General features: G+C 43.0%; 2 protein-coding genes across 3 annotated transcripts; one reads left to right on the forward strand and one right to left on the reverse strand.

Moving 5' to 3' along the window:
- Positions 1 to 532: 532 nt before the first annotated feature.
- Positions 533 to 4,185, reverse strand: LOC148320155 (uncharacterized). 2 transcript variants are annotated; one of them, XM_088278887.1, is made up of 2 exons: positions 3,159 to 4,185; positions 533 to 3,075 (listed from the first exon to the last, which is right to left on the reverse strand). In XM_088278887.1, exons 1-2 carry the CDS (start codon positions 3,829 to 3,831, stop codon positions 2,108 to 2,110), a joined length of 1,641 nt encoding a protein of 546 aa, XP_088135013.1. In that variant the 5' UTR covers positions 3,832 to 4,185; the 3' UTR covers positions 533 to 2,107. The 2 variants fall into 2 exon arrangements, with proteins under 2 accessions (XP_088135013.1, XP_088135014.1); XM_088278888.1 differs by having other exon boundaries at positions 535 to 3,054.
- A 2,477-nt stretch (positions 4,186 to 6,662) lies between these two features.
- On the forward strand, positions 6,663 to 10,383 carry LOC148320156 (LRRN4 C-terminal-like protein). Its single transcript, XM_088278900.1, has 2 exons — positions 6,663 to 6,791; positions 8,294 to 10,383. Exon 2 carries the CDS (start codon positions 8,302 to 8,304, stop codon positions 9,007 to 9,009), a length of 708 nt encoding a protein of 235 aa, XP_088135026.1. The 5' UTR covers positions 6,663 to 6,791; positions 8,294 to 8,301; the 3' UTR covers positions 9,010 to 10,383.
- The last annotated feature ends 3,295 nt before the right edge of the window (positions 10,384 to 13,678 follow it).

Below are 13,678 nucleotides of genomic sequence, written 5' to 3' on the forward strand. Positions count from 1 at the left end.
TTTTCCCCCTTTAATGATAAATGCAGAAATTGTCACACGTCTTTAATGTTAATCCTTCAACCACACCAAATGAACACATCAGCAGCAGTTTGCGTGCATTTGCGACCGCAGCTGTCATTACTTAAGTGTTACTTGGGATGTGTGCGGGGGCGTGTCCAGAGACCGCCACCATGTGTCTGGCTGCAGTACAGTCGTGATGCAAATGAGATCATGCAAGAGTGCAAAGAGAGGCGCTGTGACGTCATCTCACGGCACGAAAGTTGGACCGAAATGTTTTCATTACTGGCTGATTGGTTAGAAAGGGAACAGAGCAACAAACTTACGTTTCATGTTTAGTGGAAGCAAGATGTTAAAACTTGAAAGCTGGTCCACAGTATAAGGGGGGTCGCGGCTCAGGCCACTTTGGTGATGATTTCGCAATCAGGGCAAGTGGGGCAGTGCAACATCCCAACCAGCAGATGGTGATGTAAAACAAAAAAAAAACAAAGAAAAAAAAACGAACCTACAAACCTTTACAAAGAATTTGATGCAGCCATGGAAAAGGGTGATTAATTCAATTGTTTATCCAATAAAATTTAAATATAAACAAGTTAGTACAGTAACATTTATCTTAGGATAAAACGTAACATGTGGTACATTACAGTTTGGACACAGAAGCATAGAAAAAAAAATCATTGCACATTTAACAGGGACTTCCTGTTTTCATCTTCAAGTGACATGCAAAAAGGCCTCTTTTAATATCATTTGAGAAAAAAAAAAGAAAAATTACAGCATTATCAGGGTAAAGCTACCTTGGCAAACCACACTGTGGGTATACAACAACAAACAGTTCACATTTGGAGCATCTTCCATGAAGATAACATATACAGTACTTTGTTTAGATAGCTTGTTTGAGTACAAGATACGAGGAGAAAGACAAGTAGCAGTACTGCAACTATTTTTCCGTTTGAAGGCTGAGGAGATTATATGGGACACAACTGGGAGGAACTTCAATTAAGTGTATTTACACCATGAGTTAGCGATTTTAAATATGAAAAAAAAAAAGAACTTTACCGCACTTCTAAAAGAACCGCCATGAGACAAAATTATTTAAATGCAGCCATATTTACACTACAAAAAGTGCATTAAAAAATACATTTGATGGCCATTCTTTTTCTTTTTTTTTCTATTTTGTTAACCTAATGATATGGCTGGTGTCAATAATATAAGTAATGATCATTAAATAATGCCTCAAGTACCCTGTGAGCTATACAGTAATTACATGTTTAAACCATTTCATTTTTGCGACCAGAGTTGTTGTGTTAACAATAATAGAAGAATTAGTTGTCTGAAGTGGTTCGCCAGTTGAATCTAATTCCAAAATTTCATAAATACGTGCAACTTGGGAACTCGTGACCAGAAACACGCCAGGTAAGAATTACATTCAGTGACAGGACTGACTGATCATTTTAAAATCAGCCCAAAGGCACTTTCTCATTTTTTAAAAGGTTCGTAAATATCCGCTCTAGGTTTTGTCAAAGAGCAGACCCCAAGTAATTACTGTGTGCTCCGTGTGGCGCTGGATGAACTTCATGTGAACTATTAACAACACCGAAGAATGTAAAATATTAAAATGCTTTAAGAAAAAAAAAAACACATTCATACAAACGCAAGTTTGAAAATGTTTGTTTTTCAATTCTGTTCTCACAGATCTTTTTTCATTGATGCTAGCTCATCCACAACGCTAATGAGGACAAGTGTAATAGAAAAGGAATTCTTATTGTTAATCGTTAATAAGTTGCCAATAATTCCCTTTTTTCCTCACTTAACTACAGTTCAAAATCAAAGCAAAACAAGAGTGTCATTTAAGAAAAATGGTTAAACTTTCCCTTAAAAGATTCTTTTCTGGTTCTGATTGGCATACAATGATTTACCGTTAAGGAGCAACTCGACTGCCTTGACCTGCAAAAGCATTTTGTGATGACGCAACGGATACGGGCTCAAATTGTTTGTCTTCTTGATCTGTGGTGCCAAACTGAATTTTCAGAGCTTCTGGATTCTTTGTTCATTGTTCTATTTAGAACCACTTTCCCCCCCCCCACATTGTGGACACGTGAGTATTCGGTCTCTACACACAGTCGACAACTGCGTTCTCCTCCTCTTCCGCCCCCCACTCCTCAAACCTCATCTGTGGGGACGGCGCCGCCGGGTGGAGGTTGTTCATGTTATCGATCGCGTCGGCTTCGGCATCGGCTTCGTCGGTGGTGCCGACGGCCATGTGGCCGCCCTCCTCGCGGTGCGTCCGGATGTGCTTGCGCAGTGCGGCGGGCTCCTTGAAGCTGCGATTACAGAAGGGGCAGCAGCACGGTCTCTCTCCCGTGTGGATAAGCTGGTGGTGCTTGAGGTGCTGCAGGCGGCTCAGCCGCTTGCCGCAGATGCCGCACACGTACGGCTTCTCTCCGGTGTGCGTGCGCCGGTGTTTGCGCAGGCCGTCTAGGTGGCGGAAGCAGTTGCCGCACTCGGAGCACGAGTACGGCTTCTCCCCGGTGTGGATTCGCAGGTGAGTCTTGAGGGCGCCGGACTCGCGGAAACAGCGGCCGCAGACACTGCAGGGGTACGGCTTCTCTCCCGTGTGGATGCGGATGTGCTTCTTCAGGCTGGAAATCAGACGGAAGGTCTTTCCGCACTCTAAGCAGTGGTGAGGCCGATCTGCAGAAGGCTCGGCGGCCGTGTCAGCGCCCGATGGTCCCGCTGACTCATTTGCTCTACCTGGTGAAATACTGGGACCTCTTCCGGGTCCTGAAGTCCTCGCCAGTGGCTTTTGTCCATCCATCATTCGTGGCAGCTGGGCACTCCCGCATTCTCGAACAGGCCTCTGGTGGCGCAGAGGTTGGGTGAAAGTACGCTGGGAACCTCCCCCATCTCCAACTTGAACGTAGCTCAAGGTGTGGGACGATTGTTGGCCATCGCCAAGGGTGTCCTTCCTGTTGTTGTGACTGGAGTTTGAAGCTTGTCCCTGCTCCACTTTTATCTCAAAGCTGCCCGCTTCTCCCGGTCCCTGAGACGGCCTTTCCTCTGAAGCACAAACAATATGAACTATACATGAGTTGTAAGACTAAGACACTTTGTCACTTTCTGCGTTTTTCAAATTTTTTTGCAGGGTATTAGAATCGCCGTACCTGGTCTGTTGTCGTCAGCGCACATGTGAGACGTGTCTGTTGCAAAGGAGTCCAGAGCGTGGTTGGTCACAGAACCATCGGGTTGAATGGACAGCTGACACATCTTGTAGTCATCTCTTGGCTCAAACCCATGAAGCGAGTCATCCACGGAACCACCGAGACCCAAGTCGACACCGGCTCCGCCGTTTCGAGAATTCGGAAGGCCCCGGTCGACGCCTGCCGTCATGGAGGGCAGAGATGGAGCGAAAACCGACTGACCGATGTTATGAGGGCCACTGTATGAGATCTGAAGCTGGTCTATGAGCTTCTGAGCGCTGCACAGACAATCCTGCATCGTCTTCAACTCTCTCTCAGACACCTCCAGACGCACTTTGAGCCTCTCGTTCTCTTGTTCCTTGTGCAGCAACTCTTGATGGGTCTCGTTGAGTACAAGCACCACTTCGCCCAGGAGAGTATCAACTGCAGCCGACATGGCAGATTGAATGGTCGGTGCAAGGCGGGATTTCAGCGATGTTACACTCACGCTGCCGTATACAACCTTCTCTGGTTTGCGATCGTAGCAGGATTCTGCCCCAGGCCTGTCAGGAATGTTGTTGATACTCGGTTTGCGATTGCCACTATTTGACGAAGGAGATTCCACGGTGCTCGTATAACCTCCCCGCCTGGAAGCCATTGCTTTATTTTTTGTCAACGGAGCCTAACGACGCGTTAATAAGCAGAGCGGAGAACGGCCAAGTATACTCGATAGATGGTAAGAGTCAGGTGTCACCGTTTAGTGTGACGTCACCGACCAAAACAATGCAGACGACTCGGTGATTAAACAAGGCCCAAATCCGCAAGCTAGCATTAGCCTGCTAACTATAGCTCCAGTGTCAATGCGAATTCTTGAAAACGCGGCGACGACCGTTTATATATAGGAATAAAGTTCAACTGCGTGATTTACTAAAATGTAAACATTTCTCCCTCTGCCGACTCCTCCTTTTGCAGCTTCTCACCTACGGAATTGAATTTGGCCTGTCGCAATGAGATGACGTTTGCACCAGTAATGAGCTTTGATTGGACTGAAAGGCACATAGCAATACGTGAGGCCAAAATGATATAACGCACGTGAAATTAAATACATAAAATATGTCAAAATATTTACAGTAATTATTCCTGTATTTATTTAATTACTACATTTGAAACGTAGCATTTCACCGAATAGTGAAATTAGTAAATATCTTAATATTTTAATATAGGACTAATAATGCCTTTATTAGTCCCACAATGGGGAAATTCGAGATTCGAACCCAGGCCTCCTGGGGAGACTGGGTCCTGAACGCGGCGCCTTAGACCACTCGGCCATCCTGGCAGCCACGAGATTCGAACCCAGGCCTCCTGGGGAGACTGGGTCCGGAACGCGGCGCCTTAGACCACTCGGATAAATGTTGAAATAATCATATAAATGTTTTAATAATAAAATAGATCTTGTAAAAATAATAAACATCGAAACGATTAAAAAAAATACTTAATTTTGTGTTAGGCATTATGTGTTTAACACTTTTGGTTTGCTAAACCAAACCGTAGACACAAATATAATATAACAAAGTCACAAGCTAATAATAATGATTCTATTTGCAAAACATATTAACACTCATGGTTTACATTTAAATTGAATGACCATGAGTTTATCGACTTCCCAGTATAAACGCTTTGAAATAACTGACGTAAATGAGGTTGCATGCGGAATTTTAATTAGAGACATTGACAACCACTCCACCGAGCAGCACGAACTCAAACTGATATAAACCTCAGCGCGTTGTTTGATTGAAGTAAAAACAATACAGCGTCAACAATACGAACAGCGTTGTGCCCCAACAAAAAGTGCTGTTTCTACTTAAACACGACAGAGGGCGCTGTTGACCGCCACGAACATACACAGACGGTTCGTTAAGTAATACAATAATCCAGTGAAATAAAATTTCTTATGCAGTGGTTCTCAAACTTTAAAAACAGATTTCATTACATTCCTCCCCTCAATGGAAATCCCATGAAAAGTTACACGTTATATCACAGCAAATTAAGTTATGACAGCCGTCACTCATTGATTCCATATTAAAGGAAAATGCGGGACCCATCCCATCCATCCACAGAGGGTGGGGGGGAAACTGACTTGGTTTCTTGCACGCATTTAAAGGTAATGAAAGGAGCTGCTTTGATTGGTCATGATTGAATTTGGATGTGACCACCCCCCACAGCGGCACAGCCCTCCTTCTCACGGTTCCGCTGGCCTGTGCTGTACCTGTATTGGGGTCCAAGCCGTATAAATACTTGGAAAGCTATAGCGGTCAACTCAAATGTGAATACAGAAATAAAGGAATGTTACAATACTTTTGGAAGGGAGTTTAGACAAGCCCAGATCAGGTCATCACTCGAAAATTCTGTGGTACTAGACAGATGTAGTTCACTGTTCCCATGGGGAGAAGTGAGGACAGTCCAATGAATCATTTTGAGTTTCACTGTTACAAAGATGGAATACTTGACGTGTGTGTTGTATCAGTTTGCTTATAAATACCATTGTTTGCTGTCAAACTGAGTGGCTTTTTGTCCCTGAATGTCTCAACAGGCCTCTTTTTACTTGCATTCTCGACATCCAGCCTGCATGAGAAAAGAGGCAAATGTGCAACAGGGCATCATGCAAGTTGGATCTTGTGTATTTCCTGGATTGGGTGAACAGATGTCCCTCAGCCGCATTCCGTTTCAGTTTGGACTTTGTTGGGATCTTCCGTGCAAAGTCATGCATTTTATTTAGGTGAGAGGTCTAACGAGGCGCGAGCAACAGTCTGGAGTCACTTAGTAATCGTTCATGGATGAAGCAGTCATTATGGTCATTTCCTGGCTCCCTTTAAGTCGATGAGAGCTCATTAACAAGCCAGACATACTCCTAAATTTTAAAAATGTGAACTGGGTAAAGCAGATTTGTCTATACCGATGAGAAATGTTTTTAAAGTGCATGTAAAAAGTCTACACACCCCGGTCAAATAAATGTTAAAATTTTGTGATGAGAGCAAGATAAATCAGTTCAAAATGTAGTCCACGACATCATATATAATCTTTAGAACCCAATTGACAAAAAATAAGGGGAAATTAAAATAACTCAGATAATGTGGTTGCACAAGTGTACACCCCCCTCACACTTCTGTGGTTGTGTTTCGAACAAAGTGATCACATTTTATTTTCAGATGTTCCTGTAGGCTTTTCATTATATATTTTTTCTTTTCCATAGACATGTGAAGGTTAAAGGTCACATTAACGGAGAGGAAAAGATATGAAATATGAATTTTTTTTTGGAGAGTCTCAGTTTTTACATTACAAAAACGTTGTGTCAGCTTCTTGCATCCACTGTGAGTGATAGTAAACTTTTTCGAAAAGCATGCAGACTCATTTTACTCTTGACAGGGCGGGCGGTGGTGCGGGTGCATGAAGGGTCCAACTGGGGGCGGGGGGGGGGGGTGTAGTGTGGGAGGCTGCAGTCGTTAGGGAGAGGAGAAGCAGAAATAATACATAAAGGAGAAGCAGGCAAGTGGAGGACAGAACAGCGGATTGAAGAGCTTCCTAAAGCGTTTAAACAACTGAAAACTCTCCAAGCAACAAGTAAGATATTCCCTCAAACATTTTAATTTTCACACTTTGTAGAAAAGCAAAAAATATCAATGTGCTTCCTGCGCAACCAAACAAAAGATTTATCAAGAGGTCTTTGCGATATTTGTGTTGATTCATTGTAAAAATTCCACCGGGGAAGCTTTCCTGTAAGTGGATCCAGCTGACTGAGCTGCACTGTGTCCCGCATGGGTGTGTGTAGGCATTCATCGAACTCTCTTGCGCAATACCGTCTGGAATGTTGAATTAGTGTCAGCCACCTCCGCCAGCTTAACATGTGAGGTTTAATCCGAGCAGATACAAATACATTGCTTTAAATCCTGCCGCTAAATAGTCATGTTTCTGTACTTTTTAGTTTACATAACACTCCAAACAAAAAAAAAACCAAACAGTTCCATTTGGACACAACTAAAACAAAAACAAAAAAAAGATTCAAAATGTTACTTAGTTTATTGTCACTGCCAGACACTTTTTGTTGTTTATCGAATGGCACTTAATTTATTACACATTAAAGACACTCATTGAAACTTAGAAAGAAAAAAAAGGAGTATTATCAAATATCTCCACAGATCAGGTGTCCGCCGTGTGCCTGGGTTTTCGCCCGCTACCTTCTACATTCACAAAAACATTCCGCTCGGGATAAACAGTCATCCCTAAACTGTCTTATAGGCGTGACTTGTCAATAGTTTTCCATGTGCCCTTGTAAATGGCGAGTAACCAGTCCAGAGTGTACCCCCGCCGCTCCCCCTTAAGTCATCTAGGTTGGGCTCCTTCTGAAGTGAAACATTATCAACCATTCTTGGCACATCCGAAATTCTTTTCCACTTGCTCTTGATGTTTTTCCACATCCTTGTTTTCCCCGATGTAAGATGACGAACAAGGCGGGTGGAATTTTCTTGCATTATTTTTTGACAGCGTTGGCAAGTGGACTTACACTCTGTACTTAAGTACAGATAGGCGACATGCCTTTATAAAAAAAATAATAATAATACAAATACAAAAAAAATCAAAATTAATTTCTATTGTCAGTTCTACACAAGATCCGTTTTGACAACTTGGGGGCAAAAACAACAACAACAAAAAAACACAAAACAGCTTCCCTCATTTTATCAAATTAGTGGTTGACACTGAGAAGAAAATGTTGAATATCTTGCATTGTCTTGACTACTGTAAAAAAAACAACAACCCAATAATAAACCAAACAAATTTAAAAAAACAAAAGTCAAAATGAAATAAAAAATAACCAGAATAAAAAAAAAAAAAAAACTGAAATTATTACAACCCCGATTGGTATTCCATTAGTTCCCACAACCACAATTCATCATTCACCCTTGTCCTCCACCAGTTTAATTCGCACGGCAGTGGCTCATCATATCAAATAAAATACCATCAAAATTCCACCCCTCAGGGGGATTAGCAAGGACCCAATGGGGTCCAAGAATTGACTATATAAGTCCATATGGATCCTGACTGTATTTTCTTTGTACCATCTCCAGGCTGTGTGATGGCTGTCAACAGACGTGTTCCCTTGATGGTCATTTGCCTGCTTCTCTCAAGTGGTTCCACTTCCCAGCCTACAACCAATCGGACACGACCCCTCAAACCCAGGGCGTTCCCGTCCGAGGCCCTCACGCTCCCCCCGGATGAATATTACGACACAGAAGACGACATTATCACCGTTCCACCGAAGACCGTATCTGCAAACGGACGAACCTCTAAGAGATGCGACTACAAACCCTGTGAGGAGGACCAGCCGCCTTGTTTTGAGCTCTCAAAAATCGATCACTGCTTGTGTCCGGGGTCAACGTCTCACCTTGTGGCACCGCAGCCTCCGTTCCTGAAAACGGTGACCTGGAACGGTTCCGACGTGGTCCTGCGCTGGTGTGCTCCTTACTCCTTTGTGAAAGCCTACAGGGTAACGGTTGGCGGGACAGAGAGGCAGAGGTTCGGGAGCGGCAGACGCAGCGGAGGCGTGGGCCACGTCGAGAACGTCTCCGAGGTTTGCGTGGTGGCGCTGAACGATGTCGGAGACAGTGAGGCCTCGTGTATGATGTACCGGCCCAAGGACAAAAGTGCGTCTTTAAGAGCCGGGCTCATCGGAGGCGCTCTGGGTCTCTTGCTGCTCCTCTTGTTGGCTGTCCTGCTCTGGAGGCGTCGGCAGCAGAGGAAGCAGCAGAACAGCATCACCGTGAGAAGCACTGCCGGAACCTAAATGAACTAAACGCATGAGACACTTTTTCAACTTTTGAGGCGACTGGTTTTCTTTGTAAATATTGCACGAAAAGTTTTTTTTTTTGTTAGTGTCACACAAGGATAATGCTGAGCGGTATCAAATTCTCTATATTGCCCCAACAAAATAGTGGCGGAGCTATATGACATGAATGTGATATATATAAATATATATAAAAAATGAAATTGACGTACGATAAATATGATGAGGATTTTTTTTATTTTTGGTTATGTCAGGCCAGCAAAGAAGGCCTTGGACACGTTCCCTTGATGCCCTTTCCTTCATTCTGGAAGTCGCGATGTCTTCATAAGAAGGGGCCAACGCCATATTTTCTTTCTATTTTTATTTCCTGTATTACGCAATGGCCAGGTGTTCCAATACTTTTGTCCACGTAGAGTACCTCTCAAGCACCCTCCTCATAATTTAAATCTCAAAAGGAGTGACAAGGCATAGAATGTGTTTAGATTAGATGAGAACAAATATGTTTTTATTTTCTTGTGAACTGTTTGTCATTTCCAGCATCTTAAGCGAGTGACAGAGCAGATTACGGATAAGTGATTCTCTCTCTGGGCATTTTGCCACGTGGTCTGCATCTGACGAGGATCACTAACTCAATCAGGAGTCACTTTGAGTCACCCAATTCATCATCAAGGTGACTCGTATATCCAGCAGCAATTTTGTCACAGACAAAAATTACATTCACAAAATTTAGGTACTTTTGTGTTTGGGTGCATGTGTCACCAAGTTCCTGGTTTGGTGACTCACGGTGACGCAAGCAGCGTTGTATTCATGTGTTTGTAATCTGTGGACTAATGCTTCACAGTTGTTCGTTTTGGATTGTTGCAATAATTGCTGTGAAGTCAAGCGTTCTCCATTTGGAACATGCAGTGAGGAGGTTTGTCTGCCACTGTTCATTACTTACTAATGTCAGCTCTTTGCTGCTCTCTGCTGGTTGAATTACTAATTACAGTCATGAATCAGTTCATCTGAAATTTCTCAAAGCCCGGCAAAATTTAGAACGGGGGTGACTGTGGATATGTTGAATGTGTCTTTATTTGGGCGTAATCCTAAAAAAAAAAAGGGGGAACAGACAACGAGGTGTGTTTCTACATTTTGAAGATCGTTTATATTTCTGAGGAAATTGAGGAGAGTTTTTGCGCATCACATTGAAAATACAGAATACTGAAAATTGACACAAAATCTAGACTCAGAGCATTCCAATCTACTCAATATAAAATATGGCATATGGAGTACATGTTTTAATCGGTAAATTTAAAAATATAGCTTCACTAAATTCGGAAATATTTTGTAAATTTTGAAACATCTTCACCAAAAAAAAAAATCATTAAATTCTAATTCAGCGAGATTCAATTGTACTTGCATGGAGAAAGAATGGATAAAAAAAATGCATTAAAAAAAAAAAATCACTCTTAGTTTTTGACAATATCCTCCGTGTTTTTCCGCTTAACACAACATTCACCACAACTAATTTTAACTCAAAATTTAGCCAGGCTGTTAATAATTCAGGGCTTGAGTTTAAGGGATGCATAGACAGCAGTGGCAACACACACACACACACACACACACACCCCCACACACAGGCACGCAATTTCAGTGAAAAACTAAAATGACAAGGCCATAAATTCCAATTTGGATTTCTTGCATTTTGTCATTAAGTATGAAGCATAAATGATTAAGAGAAGCCATACTTGATAGTTATCTATTCTGTCTGGTCTTGCGTTCATATATCTTGCAAAAACTGGAGGACGTATTACTTAATAATGAGCGAGTGGGTCAACATCACTATACAGCGCTTTTGGTGTCCGAATCACTTAGTCATCATTAAAACGTAGCAGAATAATTCCACTCCGAGATGTTAATATAAGTGGTTAAACATTTGCACAGATGAGACAACAATGAATCTTAAAATGCGTTTCTTTCATTTCACAGCGCACCATTATTTTTTTCATTGGGATTCTGGCATGTCCCACATATATTTTAAAAAAACAACAACTACTGCAGAAATAATTCTCTTTACTCAGCTTCCGGGATCAACTTTCATAGGGCATCCATTCAGGGCCATTGTTGCAATGAGGTCTCTCTGCAAACTGTAGCACATTTTACCAGTTCAGAGTTTTTTTTTTTAACGTAGGTGTCAGGCTTGTGTATCCTATTTGAATTATACAACTTTTATATCCGCTCGAATGACATTCAAAGCACTGTCCTGTTCTCATTAAGATTACCAGTGGTCGTTATTGTCGAGCGAGTTCCTAAGCACCTTCGGCATCAACTCAGGGATCAGGAAACGTGAATGGAAATGAGTCGATCGAATGACAATGAACATTTTTTTTTGCACTGCTGTTTTGTTTTTGTATCGCGTGTTAAAAGCCGTTTTTATTGTTTGCTTGACTTTTTTCCCCATCAGCTGCCCGCCAGGCAAGCAGGACAGCGGCGTTCTCTGCAAGAGTGTGCCGTCAAGTGCTTTTTCATTTCATGTGCGGAGGAATTCAGGTAACCATGGCAACCTGCCATTGTACAGTGGGACATATAGGCAAAAGCACGGGCGATCCGTCAAGACTGTCACGCACACACGGAAATGACCTCAACGGGCTGGCAGTTATTCCCACTCAAAACGAGGGCACGCAATAAACGACACGTGCACATTTGAGCTACGGATGTAAACGGTGACACACATGACTGGATGAGCGCCATCGTGAATGTTATTACAGCCTTGTAGAGGCATCAACCTGCAATTAATTGTGGCATGGCATCTACATGCTGCTCGCTCTAACTTTTATCTATTATGTTGCTGTAACGTAAATCATTTATTCAACGCGTATCATCACCACCACAATGGTTATAATAAATCAAATTTGTTTTGATTTCTAATCTCAAATATGCTTCCTGGTGGCTGTGACACCAGATAATCATGTAATGACACTTACAAATGATTACTTTTCTATCCTAGAGATCAGATTGATCAATATAAATTGAATTTCAAATTAAAACATTTTTTAGGCTTGATAGAAAATGAGCAGGAAAATGAGCCGCCATTCGTTCATTGACGCTTAATAATATTCGACAAGACTCATTAGAGATGCAACATACCTCATTTGGTTGCCGAAGGACTTGAGCAGGTGCTGCCAGCCATTTGGGTCTTTAACCGTGTGGTAAACCTGCAGGGACATGAAGCCAGAGCTGTATTTAACCTTGCGAGATCCCTGAGAAGAGCAGCCGTTCTCCCTGTGCCCCATTTCAGAGCGTCAAAGGGAAATCTCACCATTTCAAGTCTGCAAACGACTACTTCCTTGATGGACAGCGATGTCGGGATGCATCGAGTTTAAGGACAAAGACCGCAAGGGCCGTCAAAGATGAAATAATCCGAATGGCGTCAGAAAGCAAACATCACTGCAATAGCGCGGCAATAACGCATCATAAACACAAGCTCCGTGGTGTATTATTTATTCTTCTGCACAGATGCATGAAAAGGATTAGCCGTACAAAGTCAGGGAAGAGATGCGTCAGTTCAACACACTTTTTGCAAATTGAGGAAACAAGCCGTGCGTTGAAAATATAATCTAGGCCTGTGACATGGGCAGATGTTGAAAAAAAAAAAAAAAAATCCCAATTATCGATACCAACTCTGGCATGAGCGCGGGGGCGCACACGCGCGCGCACGCACACACACTGCAATCCAGCTGTTGTTGGAAGTAGAGCCGAATCAAGGCCGGATGATTCACTACACATTCACAGGGGACCGAGAGCCAGAGTGGAGCACAAAAACTTGACCTATGAATATTCATTAAAGAGGATTAATAAAGACATGTAAACCTTTCTGAAGCATGTAGGCTTTAATAACGGGAGGCAGCGTTTGATTCGGTGCATAAAAGATTTCATGAATACCATTATGCAATGGGAATAACGTCGAGATACTTTGGCCGTCTGCCATCCGCTGGGATCAATAGCCATTAACACCATTGTGCACGCAGTCAGAAGACAGCGAGGATGCGCATCTCTGCGGAGTGTTTCATCACGATTTTGGGGGGTCGGGAGCTTTAGTTACAGTAAGAGCCACCGCCATCGTGCTGCCCGCCCCTTTCTCACCGTTGCTGCTGAGATGTCCCTCCTGACTGACAATGTCATCAGAGCGCTTGGATGTAAACACACCCAACAGGCTGGACAATCTGGGTCACTTCCTGGCTGCATGAGGGAAGACATGGCGAGCCAAATGTGGGCTAGGATGTCGAGGCACACACACACACACACACACACACACACACACACATCTCATCACTTGGCACAACAAGCCAACAGAGCTGACGAAATCCACCAAGAAGCACAGGTAGTAAAAATGATGAAAGGAGGACGTGACGAGGGAGGACGTCTTTTTTTTTTTGGTGTGTGTGTGTGTGGTCTCGAGTTCTCCTTGCCTTCTCTCTTGAGGGTGCATTGTTCATTAAAACGCAGGCGCCATCATGCAATATTGACTCTGGCTTGCACAAACTTTGGGATTTAGAGGAACTCCACAGACTGCGATTCTGCTGTTCCAACTGAGGCAGTTCAAAGAGTTTTTCTTTGAGAGGGCCCACGCATTCCCTCAAAGATTACGATAAGAGGACAGGCTGCGCAGCTCGGATCGGACTACACGGTG

This window comes from Idiotropiscis lumnitzeri, chromosome 17, assembly GCF_059441095.1.
Source record: "Idiotropiscis lumnitzeri isolate Australia: NSW breed Sydney's pygmy pipehorse chromosome 17, RoL_Ilum_1.0, whole genome shotgun sequence".
Classification (NCBI taxonomy): domain Eukaryota; kingdom Metazoa; phylum Chordata; class Actinopteri; order Syngnathiformes; family Syngnathidae; genus Idiotropiscis; species Idiotropiscis lumnitzeri.